General features: G+C 36.5%; 1 protein-coding gene across 5 annotated transcripts in view; it reads right to left on the reverse strand.

The window, feature by feature from the left end:
- The window catches only part of PCGF5 (polycomb group ring finger 5), a 111,870-nt gene that overhangs the window by 15,913 nt on the left and 69,320 nt on the right, over nt 1-26,637 (reverse strand). For 4 of the 5 annotated variants that reach the window (XM_061195235.1, XM_061195204.1, XM_061195212.1 and 1 more), the window contains exons 3-7: nt 24,683-24,779; nt 18,785-18,840; nt 18,612-18,671; nt 16,009-16,157; nt 1,465-1,563 (exon numbers count right to left, since the gene is read on the reverse strand). In XM_061195235.1, coding sequence (XP_061051218.1) covers nt 1,465-1,563; nt 16,009-16,157; nt 18,612-18,671; nt 18,785-18,840; nt 24,683-24,779 — 461 coding nt within the window. The remainder of the gene's footprint in view (nt 1-1,464; nt 1,564-16,008; nt 16,158-18,611; nt 18,672-18,784; nt 18,841-24,682; nt 24,780-26,637) is intronic. The other variant, XM_061195227.1, reaches the window with a different exon arrangement.

Here is a 26,637-nt window from a genome sequence, read left to right on the forward strand (position 1 = left end):
GTCCCAGTTACCAGTGCTGTTACAGACGCTTCAGCTGTCAGGTATTTCATTAAATCATCCCCTTACATGTGGGGCAGCAAAATAAGGGGGGAACAGTAAATATTACTAAAAATCATAGGGAAAGTTCTTTGCATTGGGATAGATAAGGAGATGTCAGTGAATTCAGTTTCTCCCCCTTCCATCCTTTCTATAGAAAAGTCTATAGAGAAATGTATATAGTAAGTGCCAGCGGTAAGACTCTATGAGAGTAACAGTTCTCTCAGCTCTAACAACTTCCTGAAAACTAGAAAATAACTCAATGAGTCACGCTTGAAAGTAAGGAAATAAAACTGCAGGTGGTATTTTGCAAGAAGAGAATAAAGAGCAAAACCAAATTATAAAAACAATTTCATTTTCTATTTCACTGTGTTTATATCTATAAATCTTTTTTTTTCTTTTACTTTTATCAAGTACATATGGCTTTAACATTCACAATTTTTTTCCTAATGTAAAAGTTACTATCTCTGGAAATTTTTTTATAGGACCAAACACATAAGAATTAATTCTTAATCCACAGATTAATTAGTCATCTGCAAGACATTTTAAAATAAGGTCAGGTTCAGAGGTTTCCTCAAAATACAGACTTAATACTTGTCAATGCCTATGTTCAAATCCTGTTTAATTTCTGCTATGACTGTTCATATGAATACTATTGTACATAAGCCTGAAAAACTACTTTTCCTTTGATGTCTCTGTTTATACAGGAAGCTAGCCTCGATCTTTAGTTGTTTTAGATGCGACTAGTGGAACTCAAAGGGGAGGAAGAGGAAATTCATACAAGTTGCAAGACTGCCGTTTGGGCAGGTGAGAAATGGTAGCCACATCTCCTTGTAAGGGATAGCCAGAGCTATAGGGTCATAAACATTCTCTAACACTGCACACATTACAAGCTGTACTGTGATCAACATCAGGGCAACTGACTTCTCCTGTAAGAAACTTGTAGACTACATGTATGCAGATGCAGTATGTTGGTTTTACTTAGGTCTAAGCAAATATCATTTTTGCATGTTATAGAACTAAATGAACATTACAAAATCCCCTTGATAAAAAGACAATGTTTTACATTCTGAAAAAGAAGTCTATAAAGAATTCATTAAAATGGATTGAAAGGTCTCAGATTGAAAAAAAAAGACATACCATAAAGCATGCTGGCATTAAAAAAAAAAAAAGTATCCATTTAGCTGGGATATTTATTTCAAGAATACTTAATGTTATTTAAATATCTCCTCTAATTATAAAACATTAAGTTTATTAGTATCATGTTTTAGTCAGGACGTTAAATTCAAAAACACAGATTAAACAAATAGAATATTACATTCCAAAAATTTTTAACATGAAAGTAACCAGTTTCCACAAAATTAATTTGTTAGAATTTTACTTCAGATTAGAATTATCAAAATGATCAAGATTAGATTATTAACTTACCTCATAAGAACTTGGAAGTTTTAGTTTTAAACTTAGAAATTTTTTAATAGTTCCCACAGTTACACGTGTAGAACACCGAATGAATTTCTTCATTAAACCCTAAAGGAAATAAAGATTACTAATGAAAATATTTTACCTCGCTTTTAATAACACTACAGGTGTCATTCCCACTATCATTTTGAGTATTTTCAAGACGTATTCTGAAAATGTTTCAATTTACAGCTCTTTAGTACTTGTGAGTAAAAATGTTCCTAATTCTTGGGTACTTAGATGATATTCTTCAAGAATATCATGTACCATCATGTGTACTAGGAAAATCCTTGCAAACATGCAATCTGCATTCCTCTAAACCTTTTGGTAAAGAATACATCATGAGTTTAATTGAAAATAAAGTCACAAAAAGCATATAAAATATTTTGTCACTTTTGAAAGAATTAGGCACCTTAAAAAAAACTATCAAACATAAAAATTTTTTTTTTTAAAAGCAGTGATTTCAAATGGGGCTCTGAGGAGACTTTGGATTCAACAGAGAGAAGCCAGTTAGGCCACAAGATCCCCACCAACTAGAAGTCGTGTAGTATGAACTCTTGGTTGGGGAGAAATATGCCCAGTCAGTGTCTGATGGGCTGTGGCAGTACTTTACTGGAAAAACAATGTTGTATATGCCTTGATTTTTCGCATTTCGTTAGCAGTACTAATTCATTCATTAAGCCTGAACATCACTAAAATATAAGAACCAATCTAGAATGGACACCCAAAATGAGTCAAAATGAGGTTGTAGACATGATAAACATGAACCAATTTGTGAAACAAAACTATATTCCCAAACCTTAAAAGTTATCAATACTAAAAACAAAAACAAAACCCAGCAATTGAATTTTTTAAAGGTATAAAGTGTTACTTCTACTTATGTTTAGGAAATTAGGTCAACAATTTGGAGATGTTCTTTAATCCACTAAGTCAAAAAGTAGAACTCTCCAGTCAAAATATATTCCTAGCAAAATATATTTCCCAGCCAAGACCAAAAGAAACTAACCTACAAATGACACCTGATCACAATTCAGATGGTAAAGTACCCATTAAAAGAAAACAGAAGTTAAAAGTCACATCTAAAGCAAGACGTGTATTCTACCCATTTCAAATGGGAAGACTGACATTCTAGTCAGCATGAAAACAAAGTGACAGATACACACATAGATGTTCTCTCTGTTATCTGCTCACATCATCTCAACCTCATCAAGGTTTCCTATCGTTTTCTTGCTCTAAACAGCTAATAAATAATTGTTAGCATGTTTCATAGGTCCCAGTTAAGTCAGAGAATAATGTGAGGGTACTGGAAGACCCTTTAAGTGTATTCTTATCCGCGAGAAAGTCTAATGTTGAAAGAACCTGCAGAAATGACCTGGCGTCATTACTTACAACCTTCTTAAAATTATTAGTAAGTATAGAGATGTCAGAAGAGCAAAGATTTTAAAAAGTAGGCAAAAGCTTATTTCTGGAATTCATAATCCAATAAGGTTTGACATCGATCGCTAACAAAATTCCATCTTGGATTATTTAATATTTGATTTGTAAGTACTTTGGAAATAAAAATATAACAATTATGCATTCTCTCTATAAAAATGTAACTACACCAAATTAACCTTGTTGTTTCCTAGCTAGGTGCACTTGGGAACTGCTGTATAGCTCTCTGAAAAGTAGTTGACATATCTTAAGAGGAGTAATGACAATTAAGGGCGATCAGTAGATGATGATAAGGCAGGTGGGGCGAACCTTAAAGAGATGACCCTAAGAGCAGTGCTTCTTCCCTAACCATTTCATTTCATGACACACATAGGAGATGGAAACATTCGTACTACACGCAGAGGGGTTAAAAGGGAGACCCCTGGGGCAGTGGATGTGTAGCCCAGACCCTGCTCTGCTGCCCTGAGGGGATCAACATTTCAGCACACCTGTACATTTGAAGAAGTAATACATGGAAAAGGTTTGGTTTGTGTTTCAAGAATGTTAACTTCCCCTTTCATGGAACAATCCCCTTGCCTTTTAACCTGTCCCTTCTAACTCAGGCCAGAAGAGGAACACTTCCAAAAAGGCTCCTTTCTGCTTCTAAGGTGGTTACCCTAGAGGCTTTTTTTTTAAAGAGCTCCTGACTTATTTATTTATTTATTTATTTATTTATTTATTTATTTATTTGGCTGTTTTGGGTCTTTGTTTCTATGCGAGGGCTTTCTCTAGTTGTGGCAAGCGGGGGCCACTCTTCATCGCGGTGCGCGGGCCTTTTCACTGTCATGGCCTCTCTTGTTGCGGGGCACAGGCTCCAGACGCGCAGGCTCAGTAGTTGTGGCTCATGGGCCTAGCTGCTCCGCGGCATGTGGGATCTTCCCAGACCAGGGCTCGAACCCGTGTCCCCTGCATTGGCAGGCAGATTCTCAACCACTGCACCACCAGGGAAGCCCCCCTAGAGGCTTTTTTTTTACTCTTTATCCCTTTGTTTTTAGAAGAGTTATAAAGACTAGATCTGAAGTCAGATAGTGGTCCATGTCACAAGTTAGACGGGCTTCCAGTTCTAGGATACACTTCAACAAATTCTAGTTCTTGTGATAATGATTATTGAATTTTTTGTTTTTGTTTTTAAGCCCAAACACCTTACAATGTTTTTTCTCTCGTCTTCAGAATGGTATGGTTAGTATCTCCACCAGCTAACGTAATTGTCGAGCTTGACTTTTTTTGACTTCTAAACAAATTGAAATATAATTCAAACACTACAGAAGTCACCATTTAAAGCACACAATTCAGTAGTTTTTAGTATATTCGTGAGGCTGTGCAACCATTACCACTATTTGGTTCCAGGTCATTTTCATCACCCCCAAAGAAACTCCATACCCACCAGGTGTCACTACTCATTCTTCCCTGTCCCCAGACCCTGACAACTGCTAATCTAACCTTCTCTGTGTATGGAACTGCCTATTCTGGACATCTCATATAAATGGAATCATACAATATGTGTTTGGCTTCTTTCACTTAGCATAATGTTTTCAAGGTTCATTCATGTTGTACATGTTGTAGCATGTATCAGTATTTAATTCCAGTTTATAGCTGACTAATATTCCAATGGGAAGATTTATCACATTTTATCCATTCATAAGTTGATGGACATCTGGGCTGTTTTCACTGTTTGGCTATTACGAATAATGTTGTTATGAACATTCATGTACAAGATTTTGTGTGAACATATGTTTTCAATTCTCTTGAGCATGTATTCAGGAGTGGAAATGTTGGGTCATATGGTAACTCTGTTAAACTTTTTGAGGAACTGCCAAACTGTTTTTCACAGCAGCTGCAGCACTTCACCTTACCATCAGTAATGTATAAGGGTTCCAATTTCTCCACATTCTACCCAACATTTATTATTTTCCTTTTTTAAAAATTATAGCCATTCTAGTGGATGTGAAGTGGTACCTCATGGTGATTTTTATTTGCATAGCCCTAATGACTAATGATGTGTAGCATATTTTAATGTGCTTATTGGCTATCAGACATTTCTCCAGGGAAAATATACAATTCAAATCCCTTGCCCACTTAAAAAAAAAAGATTATCTTTTTGTTGTTGACTTGTAAAAGCAGTTTATACATTCTGGATACAAAGGCTTATCATACATGTGATTTGCAAATACTTTCTCCCATTGTGCAGGTTGTCTTTTCACTTTCTTGATAGTGTTCTTTGATGTACAAAAGTTTTTAATTTTGATAGTCTAATTTAACTTTCTTTTGATGCTTGTCCTGATGGTGTCACTTCTAAGAATCCACTGCAACATCCAAGGTCATGAAAACTTATCCCTATGTTTTCTTCTAAGAGTTTTATAGTTTCAGCTGTTACATTTAGGTATTTGATCCGTTCTGAATTAATTTTTGTACATAGCATGAGGTAGGGATCCGAGTTCATTCTTTACATGTGGATATTCAGTTCTTCTAGCATCATTGGTTGAAAGATTATTCTTTCTCCTTGAATTAACTTGGCCCCGTGTCGAAAATAAACTCATCATACATATATGGATTTATTTCTGACTCTCAATTCTGTTTCACTCATTTATATGTTTACGCTTATGCCAGTATCACACCGTCTTGATTACTAGAGCTTTGAAGCAGGTTTTGAAATTGTCCTTCAATGTTTTTGTTCTTTAGAGTGTTTTGACTATTCCAGGTCCCATAAAAGGCAGTTAGAATTGTGGTTAGAATTTTCATTGAATATGAAGAGCAATTTGGGTAGGACTGCCACCTTAGCAATATTAAGTAAGTCTTCTAATTCAGAAACATGGGATGCCCTCCCATTTATTGAGGCCTTCTTAAATTCTTTTGCTGTACTGTAGTTTTCAGTACACAAATCTTACACCTTTTTTGGTTAAACATATTCCTCCTAAGTATTTTATTCCTTCTGATTCTACTGTAAAATGAAATAACTTTTTTAACTTTCATTTTTGGATTGTACATTTCCCATTTATTCCTAGTTCTTGTATCCTGTAACCTTGCTAAGCTTGTTTTCTAGCTAACATACTTTTTCTGTGGACTCCTAAGGATTTTCTATATACAAGACCATACCATGTGCAAACAGAAATAGTTTTACTTCTTTTCTAGTCTGGATGATTTTAGTTTCTTTTTCTTGTCTTGTTACTCTAGCTAGAAACTCTAGCACAATATTGAATAGAATTGGTGAAAGCAGACATCCTTGTCTTATTCCTGATCGAAGGGGAAAAGCTTTCAACATTAACTATGATGACAGCTGTGGGTTTTTTGTAGATACCTTTTTCAGGTTGAGGCAGTTCCCTTCTAGTCATAATCTGTTGAGTGTTTTTACCAAGAAAGAGTACTGGATTTTGTCAAATGCTTTCTCTTCATCTACTGAGATGATTATGTAGTTTTCACACCTTTATTCTAGTAATATGGTATATCACCATTGAACCAACCTTGGTCATGATGTACAATCCTTTTCATATGTTGCTGGATTCAGTTGGCTAGTATTTTCTTGATTTTTGCATCTGTATTCATGAAGAAAACTGGTCATAATTTTCCTTTCTTCTAAAGTTTTTTTTTGCAATTTTAATTGTGGTAAAAAACACAGAACACAAAACTTACCGTCTTAACTGTTTTTAAGTGTATACTTGAGCAGTGTTGTGTATACTGACACTGTTGTGAAACAGATCTTCAGAATTTTTTCACTGGGACAAACTGAAAACCTTACACTAACAACTCCTTTTTCCCCCTCCTCCCAGCCCCAGTAAAAAGCATAATACTGTCTGTATTATGATATAGATACCTCAAGTGGAATCACATAGTGTCTGTCTTTTTGTGACTGGCTTATTTCACTTAGCGTAATGTCCTCAAGTTCATCCATGTTGTAGGACATGACAGGATTTCCTTCGTTTTAAAGGCTGAATAATTAAAGGCTGTATCCACTATATACACCACATTTTGTTATCTGTTGATGGATATGTGGAATGCTTCCACCTCCTTGGCTACTGTGAATAGTGCATCTATGAACATGGGTGTCCAGACTCTGCTTTAAATTCTTTTGCATATATACCCAGAAATGAGATTATTGGATCATAAGGTAATTCTGTTTAATTTTTGAAGGAATCGCCACATTGTTTTCCATAGGGGTTGCACAATTTACAATTTCACCAGTAGTGCACAAAGGTTCCCACGTCTCTATGTCCTTACTGACCCTTGCTATTTTCTGTTTTGTTTTTGACAGTAGCCATCCTAAAGGGTGATATATTATTGCGGTTTTGGTTTTCATTTCTCTGATAATCAGTGATGTTGATTGAGCATCTTTTCATATGCCTGTTGGCCATTTGTATATCACCTTTGGAGAAATGTCTATTTAACCCCTTTGCCCAATTCTTAATTGGATTATTTATTTTTGTTGTTGAGTTTCAGAGTTCTTTATATATTCTGGATATTAACCCCTAAAGTTATGCAAATGCTGGAGAGGGTGTGGAGAAAAGGGAACCCTCTTGCACTGTTGGGGGGAATGTAAATTGATACAGCCACTATGGAGAACAGTATGGAGGTTCCTTAAAAAACTAAAAATAGAATTACCATATGACCCAGCAATCCCACTACTGGGCATATACCCAGAGAAAACTGTAATTCAAAAAGACACATGCACCCCAATGTTCATTGCAGCACTATTTACAATAGCCAGGTCATGGAAGCAACCTAAATGCCCATTGACAGACTAATGGATAAAGAAGATGTGGTACATACACGCAATGGAATATTACTCAGCCATAAAAAGGAACGAAATTGGGTCATTTGTAGAGACGTGGAGGGACCTAGAGACTGTCATACACAGTGAAGTAACTCAGAAAGAGAAAAACAAATACCGTATATTAACACATATATGTGGAGTCTAGAAAAATGGTACAGATGAACCGGTTTGCAAGGCAGAAATAGAGACACAGATGTAGAGAATAAACATATGGACACCAAGGGGGGGAAGTGGCGGGGGGGCTGTTGGTGGTGGTGGGATGAATTGGGAGACTGGGATTGACATGTATACACTAATATGTATAAACTAGATAACTAATAAGAACCTGCTGTATAAAAAAAAAAATTAAAAAAAAAAAGGAAGTCTAAAGAAAACAAAACAAAAAAACCCCTAAAGTTATGATTTGCAAATATTTTCTCCCATTTTGTAGGTTGTCTTTTCACTCTCTTGATTGTGTCTTTTGATGCACAGAAGTTGTGATGTCTTTGGTTTTGGCATCAGGGTAATAATTGGCCTATAGAATGAGTTGGGAAGTATTCCTCTTCTATCTTTTGGAAGAGTTTATGAAAGACTGGTGTTAATTCTTACTTAAACATTTGGGATTTGCTTTGCGGGAACATTTTTCTTTTTAAATTACTAATTTCATCTCTTTGCTTGTTATAGGTCTTCAGATTTTAATATTTCTTCCTGAGTCAGTTTTGGTAGTTTGTGTTTTTCTAGGAATTTTCCATTTCATCTAGGTTATCTAATTTGTTGGCATACTATTTTTCATAGCATTCCCTTATAATCCTTTCTATTTCTGTAAGGTTGCTAGTAATATTCCTTCTTTCATTCCTGATTTTAGTAAGTTGAGTCCTCTATCTTTCTTTGTCCAGTAAAAGATTTGCCAATTTTCATCTTCTCAAAGAACAAATATTTGGTTTCATTAACTTTCTTTGCTGCTTTTCTATTCTCTTTCATTTTTCCCCAATCAAATCTTTTAATTAATTGCTTTCTTCTGCTTCCTTTTAGTTTTTCCTTTTTCCAGTTTCTTAAGATAGAAGACTAGGTTATTAATCTGAGATCTCCCTTCTGTTTTAATGTAGGTGTTCATAAGTATAAATTTCCCTCTAAACACTGCTTTCGCCACATCCCATTAGTTTTGGCATGTTGTGCTTTCATTTTCATTCATCTCAAAGTATTTTCTAATTTCCCTTGTGATTTCTTCTTTCACACATTGTTTATTTAGGAATCTGTTGCTTAATTTCCACACACTTGTGAATTTTGACAAATTTCCTCCTGTTATTGATTTCTAATTTCATTCCATTGTGGTTGGACAATATACTTTGTATGATTTCAATCCTTTTAAGTTTATTGAAACTTCTTCTGTAGCCTAACATAAGGTCTATCCTGAAGAATGTTCTATATGAGCTTGAAAAGAATGTGTATCCTGCTGTTGTTGGGTACAGCAGTTCTATTAGGTCTAGTTAATTTTGGTGCTGTTCAAATCTTCTATTTCCTTATTGACCTTTTTTTTCTAGTTGTTCTATCCATTATTAAAAGTGTGGTATTGAAGTCCATTATTGAAAGTGGTATTATTGTTGAATTGTCTATTTTTCCCTTCAATTCTGTCAGTTTTTGCTTCATATATTTTGGGGCTCTGTTGTTAGGTGCATTTATAACTGCTATATTTCTTTGATGGATTAACATTTTTTATCATTATAAAATGTCCATCTTTGTTTCTGATAATTTTTGTCTGAAAGTCTATTGCCATTCCTACTCTTTCGGTTACTGTTTGCATGGTATTTTTCCATTCCCCTACTTTCAACCCATTTGTGTCTTTGAATCTAAGCTATGTCTCTTGCAGACAACATAGAGTTGTATCATGTATTTTTAATGCAGTCTGCCAATACTTGCCTTTAACTGGAGAGTTTAATCCATTTCAAGATAATTACTGTTAGGGAAGGATTTATATCTGCCATTTAAAAAATTTGTTTTCTGTTGTATCTTCGGTCTTTTTGTTCCTCTGTTTCTCAATTACTGTTTTATCTTGTGTTGAAATGATATACTACAAAATGCCTCTTTAACTGCCTTGTCATTTCTTTTACTATGTATTTTCAAGTGACTTTCTTTGTGATTTCCCTGAAGATTACAACTGACATCTAAATTTATAACAGTCTACTTTGGAATAATACTATCTTAATTCCAATAGCATAGAAAAATTTGCTCCTATGTAGCTGCTTCCCACCCCCCAGCCCCCTGCTGTTACTGTCTCAAATTACATCTTTATACTTAGTGTGCCCATTAACATAAATTTAGAGTTACTGCTTTATGCAGTCATCTTTTAAATCAGATAGGAGAAAAAAAGTTTACACACAAAACATACTTTACTTTTGTCTTTTATATTTACTTGTACAGTTACCTTTACTAGTGGTCTCTATTTATTAATGTGGATTTGAGTCCTGTCTAAGTGTCCTTTTGTTTAAGCCTGAAGGACGCCCTTCATTATTTGCAGAGAAGGTCTGGTAGTGACACAGTCTCTTAGTTTTTGTTTACCTGGCAGTGTTTTAAATTCTCCTTCCTTTTAGAAGGATATAAATTTTTGATGGACATAGAATCCTTGGTTGACAGGTTTTTTTCTTTCAGCACTTTGCATATGTCATCCTACTGCCTTCTGGCCTTTATAGCTTCTGATGAGAAATCAGCTACTAACCTTATTGAATATCCCTTGTAACTGATGAGTCACTTCTTTATTGTTGCTTTCAAGATTTTCTGTCTTTTAACAGTTTGATTATGGTAAGTCTAGCTATGAATTTCTTTGAGTTTATCATAACTGGAGTTTGTTGAGCTTCTGGGATGTTTAATGTTTTTCATCAAATTTGGGAAGTTTTGGGCCAAAAACTTCAAATATACTTTCTGTCCTTTTCTCTTCTTCTTTGGGGACTTCCATTATGTGTATGTTGGTAAGTCTGATGCTATCCTACAGGTCTCCGAGTATCCGCTCATTTTTCTTCATTACTTTTCTTTCTGTTCCTCAAACTGAGTAATCTCAATCTATCTTCAAGTTTTGGGGTTCATTTCCTATGACTCAAATCTGCCACTGAACCGCCTCAGTTAATTTTTCATTTCAGTTATTGCACTTTTCAACTCCAGAACATTTAAAAAAATAATTTCTATCTTTTAATTAATATTCTCTAGTTGGTGAGATTGTTCTTGTACTTTCATGTAGATGTTTAGGTATAATTTCTTTTAGTTCTTTGTACATTAAAAAAAATTTTTTTATTGGAGTATAGTTGATTTACAGTGTTGTTAGTTTCAGCTGTACAGCAAAGTGAATCAGTTATACATATACAAATATCCATTCTTTGAGCTATACAGTAGGTTCTTATTAGCTATCTATTTTATATATATTAGTGTGTATTTGTTAATCCTAATTTCCTAATTTATCTGCTCCCCCTCCCTTCACCTTTGGTAACCATAAGTTTGTTTTTTACATCTGTGACTCTATTTCTGTTTTGTCAATAAGTTCATTTGTACCATTTTTTTAGATTCCACATGTAAGTGATATCATATGATATTTGTCTTTCTCTGGCTTACTTCACTTAGCATGATAATCTCTAGGTCCATCCATGTTGCTGCAAATGGCATTATTTTGTGCTTTTTTTATGGCTGAGTAATATTCCATTGTATATACGTACCACATCTTCTTTATCCATTCCTCTGCTGATGGACATTTAATTTGCTTTGATGTCTTGGCTATTGTAAATAGGGCTGCGATGAACAATAGGGTGCATGTATCTTTTCAAATTACAGTACTCTCCAGCTATATGTACCAATTTACATCCCCACCAACAGTGCAAGAGCGTTCCCTTTTCTCCACACCCTCTCTAGCATTTATTGTTTGTAGATTCTTTGATGATGGCCATTCTGACTGGTGTGAGGTGATACCTCATTGTAGTTTTGATTTGCATTTCTCTAATAATTAGTGATGTTGAGCATCTTTTCAGGTGCTTTTTGGCCATCTGTATGTCTTTTTTGGAGAAATGTCTATTTAGATCTTCCACCCATTTTTTGATTGGGTCATTTTTTTTTTTGATATTGAGCTGCATGAGCCATTTGTGTATCTTGGAGATTAACCCGTTGTCAGTTGCTTCAGTTGCAAATATTTTCTCCCATTCTGTGGGTTGTCTTTTCGTTTTGTTTATGGTTTCCTCTGCTGTGCAAAAGCTTTTAAGTTTCATTAGGTCCCATTTGTTTATTTTTGTTTTTATTTTCATTACTCTAGGAGGTGAATCAAAAAAGATATTGCTGTGATTTATGTCAGAGTGTTCTGCCTATGTTTTCCTCTAAGAGTTTTATAGTATTTGGCCTTACATTTAGGTCTTTAATCCATTTTGAGTTTATTTTTGTGTATGGTGTTAGGGAGTGTTCTAATTTCATTTTTTAACATGTAGCTTTCCAGTTTTCCCAGCACCACTTATTGACGAGACTGTCTTTTCTCCATTGTATATCTTGCCTCCTTTGTCACAGATTAGTTGACCCTAGGTATGTGGGTTTATCTCTGGACTTCTATCCTGTTCTGTTGATCTATATTTCTGTTTTTGTGCCAGTACCATACTGTTTTGATTACTGTAGTCTTTGCACATATTTTAAATGGATGATTTTAAAATGTATATTTAGTCAAGTTCAGTGTCTGGGCATCTTCAGGGACATTTTCTATTGACCGCTTCTTTTCCTATATATGGGCTATACTTTCTTGTTTCTATCTGTCTCATAATATTTTGTTGAAAACTGAACATTTTAAATAATGTGGTAACACTGGAAATCAAATTCCTGCCTGCTCCTCAGGGATTGCTGTTGTGGCTTTTTCTTGTTTCTCATTGTTTAACAACTTTCCTAAACTAATTCTGTAAAGCCTGTATCCTTTACAGTATGTGGCCACTGAAGTTTCTACCTAGTGGTCAGCTAACAACTGAACAGAGATTTCCTTATACACCTGGACCCAGTTAAGTCTCCTGGTCTTTGCTGAGGGACTCTGTATGAGTTTTGGGGTACACCTCCAACACTCAACCAGGTTGTTGACAACTCTGCCTAAGTCTTCACTTCCTGCTTGTGCAGAGCCTCAAGGTCAGCCAAAGGTGACAGTTTAGGGCCTACTAGTTGACTCTGAAAGTTTTTGCCAGCTTTTTCACTGCTTTTAGGGAGGAGCAAATTTTTGGCAGTCCTTACCCTACTATTTTCATTACCTTCTTGCTCTTGACTTTTGAACTGAAGTAGGTATACTGTATAAACAATACATGCAACTACTACACCACCACATTTGAGAATCTCATCCTACTACAGAGGAATGAGATGGTTGAGAAGGCTATAAAGGAATGCAGGCATAACTTCTCTGTCTTTAAGCAGTATATAATCCAGTTTCAAGGACAAAACACACACCAAAAAAGAGAAAAGACAATATCAGTGCCTGGTACCTTTAGGAACACAATAAATGCTGATTTAATAAATAAATGCAAGTCTTACAGAATTTCAGAAGGGATTCACTAAGGTGGAAAAAACGTCACAAAAAATAGAGGTCTCTTGGGTCTTGACAGAAGTCTAGGACAATGGTGAGAAGAGGGAAGAATATGCCAAAAAGGAAGGATTATTCAAAGCTTTAGAGGGTTTTAAATATTCTTAATACAAGCCTTTATATATTCTGGATGCAAATCCTTTGTCAAATATGGGTGCCAACTTTTATGTTGGTATTCACAAATAAATGACAATAATCATGTGTCTTAAGAGACAGATTCACTGATGGGAATAATGGGAGATAAACTCATCAAGATAGGGGTTAGTGAAAGAGCCTGAATGCTAACACAAGGAGTTAATACTTGATTCTAGAATGTGGCAAACTATGGCCATGGCCCTCAAGCCAAATCTGGCTATCTGTTTTCATAAGTAAAGTTTAACTGGAACACAGCCAAGCCAGTTTGTTCACTATTGTCTATGGCTGCTTTAGTGCTAAAATAAGCAAGCTGAGTAGTTGCAACAAAGCCCATATGGCCCACAGAGCCCAAAGTACTTACTACTTGACCCTGATAGTGGCCATGAGTGCTTGCACACACTCAGGCTGAAGCCTCAGCCCTCGATAATAAAAGAAATTAAGGATACAGGAAACAGTTCAGACTACTTTCAAAAATCTAGATATAAGGTGAGCAGCAGTGGACTGAGGGGAATTTTGCAGGACTTATGACTGGTTGAAGGGGAAGGGTAGAAGGTCAAAAACGTCCAAGATTTTGAATTTCTATGATTGGTTGAAAGATAGTAGTGAACCAAATGTAAAATAGATAGATAGCTAGTGGGAAGCAGCTGCACAGCACAGGGAGATCAGCTTGGTGCTCTGTGACCACCTAGAGGGGTGGGATAGGGAGGGGATATGGGGATATACGTATACGCATAGTTGATTCACTTTGTTATACAGCAGAAACTAACACACCACTGTAAAGCAATTATACTCCAATAAAGGTGTTAAACAAAAATAAATAAATAAATAAATAAAACTTAAAAAAGAAAAAAAAAGATGGTAGTGATAATTGAAACAGCATGTTTGGAGTAAAGTTAGGTGGAAGTACAGTATAACGAATTTGTCTTTAAACATGTTAAGTTTTATGTATTAGTGAAACTCCCAACTAGGATACTGAAAGTAGTTAGAGATATAATACTTCAACTTGGGAGTGATGGCAGGTTTGGAAAGGGGGATTTAAAAGTTCTTTGAATAGCTGAAAACACAAAAAATAGAAGTGACCTCCTAGGATGACTGTAGAGAAAGAATAATTGAGTGGAGGACTAGGTATTAGCTATACTCACATATATAAAGCAGAAGACAGGAAGAAGTAGTCAGTGGAGACAGTATAGGAGTGGCCAGAGAGAAAAGGTGAGAATTGGGGTAGCACAGTATATGCCATGTAGGCTGTAAAAGTTGTTTTAAGAATGAAGGCACAAGGATGGAGAAAAGTCTATAAAGGAAAGAGTGAAAAGATAAAAAGTCAACTGGAATGGCAAAGCGTCCAAGATGCCAAAAAGAATATCAAGGCAAGGGGTAGTTAATTTTTCAGATGAATTTCTAAAATGCAATGTTTTATAACTTTCATACTAGAAATCCTGCAGAGAAGTAGACTTCACATTTATTTATGAAGAGATATTCCACCTTTCTATTGACTTAATTTTCACTACAAGATAATAACTCATGTACTAGAGAGCTAAAGGATGATCATAATCTCTATTAAGAAAAACATCCGCAAAAGAGGGTTACAGAAATGACTGGGAATAAGAGAGAAATGTTAAGGTATTAAAAATTGATGAAAAGACTGACAAAAAGGAAAGGGTGCTGCACCAGGGCATAAAAGCCAATAGAGAAGCCTGGAAGGATAAATAGGTACAGTGGCCACTTCTCTAAATACTGCTGTACTCTATTACATGCCTTGTCCAACCAACCTCTCTTAACTAAATCAATTATCTTATTGTATTATAACTGTTTGTATGTGTAAGACCCAACCAAAAGTCCTTGAGTGAAAATACTTATTATTTACATCTTCACTGACTAATATCCACATAGTGGATAAACATTCATTGAATCACTATGCTAACACATATTTCTTTTTGCAAGATGCTGGGAAAACTTAATCAGAGTTGAAAAATTTTGTTTTTAACTTCCTAACAGGAAAATTTCATTAAATGTATTAGTAAAAAATTCAACTCACTGGCCTACAGATCACACAGAGGAAGTAAAGGAAAAGTTCACAGGTACTTTATGACATCCATCAAAACCAATTATGTTGTTCATAAAATGTATTAGCCATGACATGGATAGTTTTTTTGAATTGCAAATAAAAACAGAGAAACAAAACAGAAAATCAGAAGAGGATGAATAAAAGGTTGAAGATGCTTCCCAACATGAAATGATCTGAGTCTGAGTTGGTGACTACACTTAAAAAGGGAAAAACAGTGTATATGAACTCCCAACAAAGGTATAAAAGGAGGTTGAAAGAGAAATACAGGCGTGATTCTCCTCATTGGCCACTAGGTGGTGGCAGTGACCCAGGACGGTTCAGTTGTGAGGTTTAGAAATCAGGAGCCTAAAGTAAGCAACTGCTTGGCTATTTGCAGGTAAGAGACTGTCGGAGAATGACATTCTATTTGTTTATGTTAATAAAAATTTGAAAGCAAACATTCTGAAACAGGAAAATTCATCAACAAGTTATGAAAGGTTTACTATAAAATGATGATTAAAAAAACAACTGTACTTGTCCACTCACCTTTACTACATTGTCCCCTGATTGTCCATTATTTCGTAAACAATCTAGACATATAGCAATTTGTGGGTCACTTCTGTGATAGTCTTTATCATCTTGATTTTCATCACCTTCTTCATCTACTTTAGGTTTGTCAACTTTTGAAGTATCATCTGTATAATTTAAATAAAGCTAAGTTAACTCAGTTGATTTTATAGTTAAGCAACAATATACTAACCATGAAAACAAAAATAAACTTTAAAAAACATTTCTTAACAGTTCTTGATGAAGAATAACTGAAACGTTTAGTACCTTTAAATGTCCCAACCACTCAACAATGGAAATATTTTAAAAAAACCATCAGTGACTTATGAACATAGCTTACGACTTCTAGGCTCACTGGGACATCCAAATGAAAGATTCAGGACTAGCTATATTTGGTCACAAAAATGACTGCCATTAGTGATGAGACCACTTAGAAATTGATAAGATATAAAAATACTTCCAAATTCTATGTATATTCAAAATTTAAAACCAAGTACTCTTTTCAAACTAAAATATTCTCTAAGTTCTCAAAATTTCAAATTATTAGATATTCATAAAATTAGCTAGTGAAATAAGAATGAATTAGCTTTTTTAACATGTATGTAACTGTGACATTAAAACACCATCAAAGAAATCTGAGTAGCATTTATAAACAAATGTATTTAACCTATGAAATACCAGAAGGCTACATATAATGCAACTATATATGTTGATTCATTCATTTACTGAGTGCCTTTAACTCTGTTAAGACTAAGCCTGAGGAAACAATATTGAAACTGTAGTGTTATCATCCTCACCCTTATCGTGTCAGAGTATTTAGAAGGAGGTACAGGCAAGTAAAGAAAACAGACGGAGAAGTCAATAAGGACTTTGATATAAGAGGTAAGATAGACCAGGTGGGCACATATAACAGAGTTAATAAACCCAAACTCTGGGGTGAAGCAGAGATTCAGGGGAGATTTCCAGATAAAATGTCTGTAAGCTGAAACTTGAAAGAATTAGTCAGCCAAGCATTACAGTATAGAAAATCCCAGGGAAAAAAAGACCACTTAGCTCCTCTTTAATGACTGTAGTAAAAGCATTACAGATGTATCATACAGGGCAGGTGGGTTCTCTCTTCTGCCTTTTTATATAGAACCCACATAGACAGGAGCGGCCTTCTATGAACCAAGATCCAGCTCCAAGAAAAGGTCCAAATTCTTCACCCAAACTAAAGACCAAATATGATAAAATACTTTAAAAAGGCAGAAATATGGGAAAAGGGAGATAAACACAAAGTAGGCTACAGTCCTTTGCTAGTTAATCTGTAAGACACACAGTCATGGACTAACCCGACCACATAGCTTCTGATGACAAGCCCTGGCTCCTGTCCTCTTGAAAAAGTAGTCAAAAACTGGAACATTCAGTCAATTTTTAACCTATATTTTTAGTATAGAACTACTGTCTAAATTGCAATTTACACTTGGGTAAAACAAGCCTTTAGTTAAGTCGTTTTTTGCCAGGCTTGGCTTCTTTGCCCATTTCGGTGTTTTGATTATAGATTAAAAATAACCCCTTGCTACCTTATTCCAATCATTCAAAACTATTCTCAAACCTCCCCTGCTATAGGAAGCCAGCCCTGCACAGTTAAGTTGAACTAAAAAAACTCTGATCCCCATTTTACATATGAAGAGAGAAAGCCATTTTAATGATATGTAATTGACAATCCTGTGAATCTTAAAACCAGGGATGGAAGACTGAGCTCACAAGTGAGCCTATAAAAACAGACATACATCCTTGAAAGATTTCAGTGGTATTTTTAGGCCATCTTGAAACAAACCTCATATTTAATGTCAATAGGAAAGGATACTACTTCCTTATAATTTCAGGTATGTTGTACTTTTTTTTCTTTTGTGTGAATTATATACATACTAAAAACATTACTCTGCCCAGTAATGTTTGCCACTTTCCTTAATTATTAAAAATTACTGATTTCTGGGTCTCCTGGGACCCAAAAGGGAAATTTGGTCACTTAGCACAGGTGATGGGGAAAATTCCCATAAGTGCCTAGAAATATTTTTCAAATCTTAGGATATATAAATTTGTATCATCTGAGCTCTACCTATGAAAAGTTCATTCCAGATTATCAGAGCATAGCAAGAACCTCTGATCTGGCTCTCAGCTACATCCCAGTTCCCTCTCCTATTAAACATACAAAATAAAATAAAACAGCAAACGCCTCACTGTTTAGTTGCAGGCTATGGCTATTTCTTACTTCAGTCTCCTTTAGCTCTCCAGCTAATATTGCTATAAGCTGCGGTCACTTTTCTGTTTTATCTCCTTTTTCTCTTTCCAATTTCCTCAATTTCCAATTACCTTCAACTGGACTGACTCCAGATTTACATGCATTTATATAAAATCTCATGATTCTATATAAAAAGTTCATAATCAGAGAAAGGTTCAGAATATAAAGGGGTACATGAATTGTACCCCTTGTACAGGAGAAACTTGAGCTTGAAGAGAGAGATTAGTTCACCACAGCTACAAAAAGCTGACCCATTTGAGAGATTCCATCAGATATAGAAGTAAAAAAAAAAAATCACCTTGTCCATTTTCTTGAGGCTTGTTTTTCTTCCAAAATTCAGACTCACGCTCAAGTTCTTCTAATTTAAAAGAAAAAATTATAAAAGTAATAGAAACACAATCATGAAGTCTTTAACAGAAATGGTGATTTCACAAAACACAAAACTCTGCAAGAACCCAAAGAGCAACTTACGTTCTCGTAGTCCAGGGACCAACTTAAATATAATTTCCTCTAATGTGTTATCCAACCTTCCAAAGAGGAAAAAAGAGAATATACAAACAATGAAGACATCAAAATCCAATAGGTAAACCATTTAAGATCTGCATCTCACATATACTACAAAATATAGAACATACACAGTTTTGGCACAAGTACCACACCCAACTGCTCTGCGAGTGGAGCACACCTATTTCTAGCCTGTCCCGGTGGAACACAGATTCCAAAAATGGTCCCGTCCCCAGCTCTCTCTACAACCTTGCCCCTCTGAACAGGACTTTGATAAAGGGATGGAGTCTATTTCTCCACTCTGAGAATATGGGCCAGCCCTGAAACGTGCTCGGGCCAAAAGGATGTGGCACAAGTGACACTGCTTAGCTCTGAGCGCAAGCCTTATGAGGCATATCACGTGCTTTGGTGTGTTTTCTTAGAATCCTGTCACCATTAGAACAAGTCTGGAGGACGTGACACTATGTCCAAGGAGCCAAGCTGCCCTGCTGAGGCCATCTCACACTAGGTCATGGACAGCCCAACCCAACAGGACAGAACCCAGGCTAGGATAAGCAGAGCAGCGACTGACCAGCCTCTGACTGCAGTCACCTGAGCGAGCCCAGCCGAGACCAGCAGACCCACCTGGATCTGTGAACCACACAGAACTGTGAGGAATAATAAATGCTTTTACTGTTGTGTTCAGCATGAAATTTAGGGGTGGTTTGTTATACAGCAATAGCTGATGCAGCCAGCTATTGCTTTCAAAATCTCTACCACAACTCTGGCTCTTTCCTATGAAAGAAATAATCTCCAGTCTTCTCTTCTGAGAAATTTAGACCATTTTTCCTAGATAAAAACCGTAAATATTTATCTCGACATTTTTCTCGTCTCCTTTTCCTGCTGTATCTGAGCATAACTCTTCCTTTCCATGGCTGTCATTTCTTTATCTTGTCCTCCTGAAACACCCTTTCCGCTCGTCTCCGTCACCCTGCTCAGCTGCATTACTCTCCTCCAACTGAAAACACGGATACGTTTCTCACATCTACAAAACCCCCAAACCCTGGCTTAACCTATTGTCTTTTCAAGCTGTTAGCAGATACGCAACCTCTTCTTCCAACTGGAAAAACTATGAAATCACAGTTGACATTATTTCTGTCACATATTTTTGCTTCTTTTACTCGACTGAACTCCTCAAATCATCCATAACTTCCATAATGAATAGATTTAAAATTTTTTTGAGAGCTAAAATTTAAAAAATCTTAATTACTTTTAAAGTCATTTTTCTCCTCATTGCTCTGCAGCAGTTTATCAGTGCTGCCTGACGCTGCCTCCTTGAAAATTTCCTTTCCTGGTTTTTCTTTTTTTCTGTCAACTCCCTTTGTCCCCAAGATATTTTTCTTTTCCAACTACCTCTACATCTGAGTATTCTCCTTTGCTCTGCTCTCTGCACCCTTTGACCTTTTCTACAGGTTGCCTTCCTTGAAGATCTCACCCACTTTTGTGACTTCAAAACTAACATATAGGCAGATAACATATATATACACACACACACATTGCATCTCTCTGCTGAGTCAAGTTCCATACTTCCAACAGATGCTGAATATCCCAAGCACCTCCTTTTGTTCATATATGTCAAGACTATCTTATCTATTCTCCTTCAACAAAATACTGAATACCTCTGTCTTACTTTTTAAAAATTAAATTTAGAAATGATACCATATCATTCCCAAATAGGCTCAAAATGCAAGCATTATTTTAACCTACCTGTCTCTCCTGCTTCACATATTTACTCACCAAGCCCCAGACAGCTGCTTCTCAATGTTTCTCCCACCCAGTCTTTCCACATTTCCCATCCTTCCGTTCCCTCAATTACCACCCTATTTAGAGGACAGCATAGAGAGATTTCCCTTTACCTTGACATGCTCATGATGAATTTTCCTTAAGCACTAATTTGATCATTATTTGCCTGCTCAAGAACTAATTTCTTCCTACCACCTGGCTTCAAGTGTTAATATAACTTGAGTCCAACCTACAAAGTGTAACTGGTGCTGCTCTCTTGTCACTCTTCTCTAGCCAACTGACTTGCTCAATTATCCCCAAGAATGCCTTGCCTTTTCCAATCTGTTTTCCTCCCTCATGCTCTTCATCCTGGCTCAAATACTCTTTTCCAGTTCCTACTCTCCAACCAAGCTGATGTTACCTGATTCTTCAGGACTTACCTACTAACTCCTTCACAAAGTTTTCCCAGACTATTTAATAGTAGCAGTGTTGAAGAGAAGTATTATTTCTCTTCTTCTTAATATTTGTTTTATCAATGTAATACACATGTATAATTTACAAATAAAACTTCCCCGTAACCTTATATGAAAATACAACATTTTTATGCCCCGCCCTCTCTGTTCCTGATTCTTACAACCCCAGGGGCAACCGCTTTCAAATCCAAGCTGTTTCGTCTAGTATTTACTTTCATATTTCTATATATATGATAGATAGATAGACAGATGATAGATTAAAAAACAAAGCCATTCTTTCTCTGCTGTCTAGGTTTTTCTGACCTCCTTCTGTGGGAGATAAAGGTTTATCTCTCTGGTATCATCCTGCCATGCCCCTTTCCCCCCAACATACGTTTTCCCAACTCTCATCTTCCTAATAGTCTTACTGCCATTTTTAAAATAATGAGTGTTTACATGGTTAGGATTATCTAAATATTCACAGTGTACTCTGATTAAAGATATCCCCTCCTTCAACTTTTTTCTTTCCCTGGCGTTAGTAATTGCTTTCTTTTCTTCATCTGCTACATACCCATTCCCAAATTCTCTGAAAGAATTTCTTCTTACTATGCACAAATGGTTCAGGAATCAACTAGTTCCATTCCTGTCCCCGTGGGACATCACTCCTCACCAACGTCATGTTCTCGCTGCCCTCGCCGTCCATTCAGGATTACCCCACAGCAGCCATTACAGCCACAGCGTGCATGCACCTTTGACCCCCCTGTCCCTCCCTCACTTGCTCAAAATCATTTGGTGTGACCACACCACCAGTCCAATCCAGCTCTCTATCACCTTCTACCCATGGGCTGGAAAGCCCAACCACACCCCTTCAAATTCGTAACTACAGCCCAGGTGTGCCTTTCAGGTGGCCAGGACTCACACTACACTTCCCAGTCCATTTATTCTCTTACTTTCCTGGACAACACACTTTCTTCTCTCGCCAACCCCTACACCTGCCTTTTCCGTCCTTACTCTTGGCTGATAAACATCTTCTCCTCAGTGAGACACAAACTTGCACAGACTCTGACCACCACATCTACCTATGGCATCTGCACCCATGTCTACTCTGCCCTCCTACCTGCTGCTACACATGCCCTGTATGAAGCCAGTCCCTTCTATTAGATTTCACTCCCTCTCAACCACCCAAGAACACTGCTTCAGCAATGCCCCCTCTCCCCAACTCTCCTATTATTACCTTTTTGCTCTTTCCTGGATTATTCCCTTCACACATGCCATTATTTCTCCCACATCACAACAAAATAGAAAAGCCTTCTTGACTGTACTTCTCTGAATGGTTACCACCCCATTTCTTTGCTCCCACTCCCATTTGTGGCAAAACTTTAAAAAGTTGTCTATACTCACTGTTTCTAATTCTTCTTCCTCCCTTTCTCTCTTGTAACAATCCAGTTAAGTTTTTGCCTCGCAGCTCTACTGAAAGTGCTCTTGTCAAGGCTGATGACCTCCAAGTTGCTAAATCCAACTGTCAACTCTGTCTTCACCTTACAACATCAGACACAGTCCATCACTCCCTCTTCTTTGCTTGGCTTCCAAGCCGCACACTTGGATCTTCCCTCTCCTATACTGACTGCCTTTTCAGTTTCCTTTGCTGGTTCTTCCTCCTCTCCCTGACCTCTCAATGTTGGAATGCTCCAGGGATCAATCCTTGGTCCTCTACTCTTCTCTCTGCACTCACACCCTTACATGATCTCATCCAGTCCCCCAGTTTTAAATACTGTGTACATGCTGAAGACTACCAGATATTTAACCCCAGCCAGACCTCTCCCCTGGAATCACAGACTTGTATATTCACCTGCCAACTTCTCTCTTCTCTGAAATGATTAACAGACTCAACTTGTCCAAATCCAAACTCCCCATCTACCTGTCCCCCAAACCTGCTCTATCCTTAGTCTTCCTTATCTCAGTTAATGACAACCCCATTCTCTAATTGCTCAGGTCAGAGATCAGGTCCACAATCTCTGAGCTCCTGGCCCACTACCCAGGCTCCCTTGCTGCTCCTCAGACAAGTTGCAGGTGCCCTCCTAACTCCTGACTCAGGCCGTGTGCACTGGCTGCTCCCCTGATCTGAAACAGGCACGCTTTCCCCAGATTTATGCATGGCTAATTCCCTCAGAGACAGCAATTCTGTGCTCAAATCTCATCTTCTCAATGAGGCCTATCCTCACCATTTTACTTAAAACTGGCATCTGTCCCTCCCTTCACACCCCTGATGCCCCTCACTTGCAGCACCTTCTCAGAGTTGCTGATTCAGAGGGTCTGAGGCAGGGCCCAAGAACTGTCATTTCTAATAAGATACTAATGGTTTGGGGACCACACTTTGAAAACCAATGGGCCAGACATTTACTTATAGACAAATTATTCCAACTATAGGCACTAACATAAAAAAGAAGTCTAAAATGTAAGACTTGCAAATCCAGACTTACAGAATGATGGCAAACATCACATAGAGATGAAGTTAATAAGGGCTCTCTAGAGAATATCTAATTCTGTTTTACAATGGGTACTTTCCTGAGATTGCACAGTTGATCTATGGTAGAGCTATGGTAGGAACAGTGGGAAGAAAACGGGCTTAGTGGTGAGGACACCTGGCTTGTAGCTGGGAAGTGACATTTGAGTTTGCTAGGACCTTAGGCAATGTTGTCACTTCTATAAATTTCAATTTCTAATCTTGAAAAAGGATTTGGATTAGGATCTTATGTAGCACTTCTATCTTTAAAAATACATGATTATACTTCTTTTTATTATTACTCTTTATTTGGTATAATGATTATACCACTAAGTAAATGGTAAAAAGGTAGTTATTTTTAAAATTCTTTTAAGTTTTACATGAATGGTTGTACACTCTTTTTGAATATATGATACATTTTTAAAAATTAATAGTATCAAGATTATTCTCCCTGACCATCAGGTCTGCCCTCTTTCCACTACGGTGTAGCTCAGCAAATATAGAGTATTTTGTAGAATATTAAAATACTGAAAATAGGGGACTTCCTTGGTGGCACAGTGGCTAAGAATCCGCCTGCCAGTGCAGGGGACACAGGTTCGAGCCCTGGTCCAGGAAGATCCCACATGCCGCGGAGCAACTAAGCCCGTGTGCCACAACTACCGAGCCTGCGTTCTAGAGCTGTGAGCCACAACTACTGAAGCCCGTGTGCCTAGAGTCCGCGCTCCACAACAAGAGAAGCCACCGCAATGAGAAGCCTGCACACCACAACGAAGAGTGGCCCCCGCTCGCTGCAACTAGAGAAAGCCGCGTGCAGCAACGAAGACCCAACACAGCGAAAATAAATAAATAAATTTAAAATACTGCAAATAACTACAACTTAAGTAACTTAAGCAACTTAAAGTAACTTAGAGCCTGAGACAAAGTTATAATTTTTAACTTGGAAATGTGTTTCTTAAATATTTAATATGCACAGCCTTATTTTTTGTTTCCTCTTAATAAAATACTTTAAATTGAAATAAAATGCTTTAAAATGAAAATCATAAAACCTACATTAACTGAGTCAAAGAGCTAACAAATATGATGCATATTAAAAATTAAGAGTTTATATAATTTATTTAAGTTAGTTGAACTAAAAATACATTTACGTACCTCAACATTTCTAACGGGTTTGTCTCATGAACCTGGTTGCCACACCTTGGACAATCATTGCTGTCTTCAAAGTGCTGGACAATACAAGTCTTACAGACTGAGAAGAAAAAAAGATGTTAGGTTAAAATACATCACTTGAACTTAATGTAATTAGAAATAGTCCTTAAAAATTATCTACTACATGTAAAATACCATTCTTTAATCAATAAAACCTTAACATTATAACACTATAAAAAAACCCAACTGAAGTAAAGCCTGCTGCCACAATATAAAAAGTACAGACTATTCTGCTTATTGTTTTTCTTAAATATATTCACAAACCAAACAATTTATTCATAGCACTATAAAAAAAGCTGATGCGTTGCCATGATATGATAGGATGATATGATGAAACGATGAATTGATAGGATTTTCATTTAAAGAAGTAGGACAAGGAAAGGTAAAAGCTGGTAAGTCAGGCCCATCCTTTCTTCTCCAAATAAAAATCAAATCTGAAGCACAAAATCTGCGTAAATTAAAGATTCACTTTCCATGCAATGTTGAAAAAACTTGAAAATCTAGTACGTTATCTTTAGAGATTTTAGAAATTTACCCCCAAACTGGAAATATGAAAAAAATATTCTTGTTAAAATTATCTCAAAATGAAATAGGGCTAGAAAGTACTCATAAATGTAAGCTTTGAACATACAGAATCTCAAATTCAAATATTTATGTGTGTGTGAAATTATTAATTACAAAACCATGGATTTTCTATGTAGCTCTATTTAGAAGACTGATGGTATCTGCAGATGTGGAACTCGCGGATATGGAGGGCCGACTGTAAGGGACTTGAGACTTAGAAGATTTTGGTATCCACGGGGATCTTGGATAAATTAGCAAAATTGATGGATGGCAAAATAAAAATATACATATTATAAAAAAAAAAGCTGGTAAGCCTGCATTTATTTCTTTTACTAAAAGTTTATCTGAATGCAACATAAATAGTTCTTAATAATACTTGAGAGTTTTCAGTATGTCTGGATTACTTTTTACTGGCAGGGTGCTTCTGGGACAAGCCAGGAGCTACAATGGAACTCCTGGCCTGTGCAGAGTATGATGAGTCTGTGCTCACAGACACTATAATTCCAAGGGGCACGAAGTATGGGTAGTGACATCAAGCTGGTACAAAAGCATAAGAGGTAAACCGAAAGAATGACTGAGAATCTGAAAGGGATAATTAAGATTTTAAATAACGATTATAAACAAAGACAACAGAAATATGATTTGTGGCTTTTCGGCCACAAGCCTATACAGCCTATACTGTAATACTCCAAATAATACTCCAAATAATACTAATCTTTCTGGTTATGAATCTCTCCCACCTTTTCCCTAAGCTTCTTACCTACCAACTGTCTTGCTCAAAAACCTTTGACATATTTACAGCATCTGAACTATAAGAATTTTTCAATCCAATTCCCTATTCCAATACCTCCTCCTGCATTTTATTACCCTGTGAAATCTTAAATTTTCACCTGGTACTGATCAGCTCCCCCTTTTACAACTCCATTACAAACTACTTTCCCCCCTCCTTAAGCCCCACACTATCTAAAAGAAGTAAAAGTTTATGTAAACAATTGATCAAGAGTAAACACTAGGATTCCTACCACTGAGATTAGGTCTGAAAATTCAAACACATCACACATACTGGTCAGAGCAACAATGGTCAGGGAAGAATTCTCCTCAGTAACTAATTTTAAAATGATCAGTACATACAGAGAATAATATCTTGGTATTTCCTTTCACTTATTTATTCATTGATTCAATAGCCAAGCATTGTACTAGAAGTTGGGGGTGCAGGGGTAAACAAAACAAAGTCCATACCCTTATGGAGCTTATGTTCTATTTGGGAAGTGAAAGAATTTTAGTTAGTAATAAGCGATATTTACAAAACAAACAGAAAAATGATAGAGTGGGTG

Source organism: Eubalaena glacialis, chromosome 1 (assembly GCF_028564815.1).
Source record: "Eubalaena glacialis isolate mEubGla1 chromosome 1, mEubGla1.1.hap2.+ XY, whole genome shotgun sequence".
NCBI lineage: Eukaryota > Metazoa > Chordata > Mammalia > Artiodactyla > Balaenidae > Eubalaena > Eubalaena glacialis.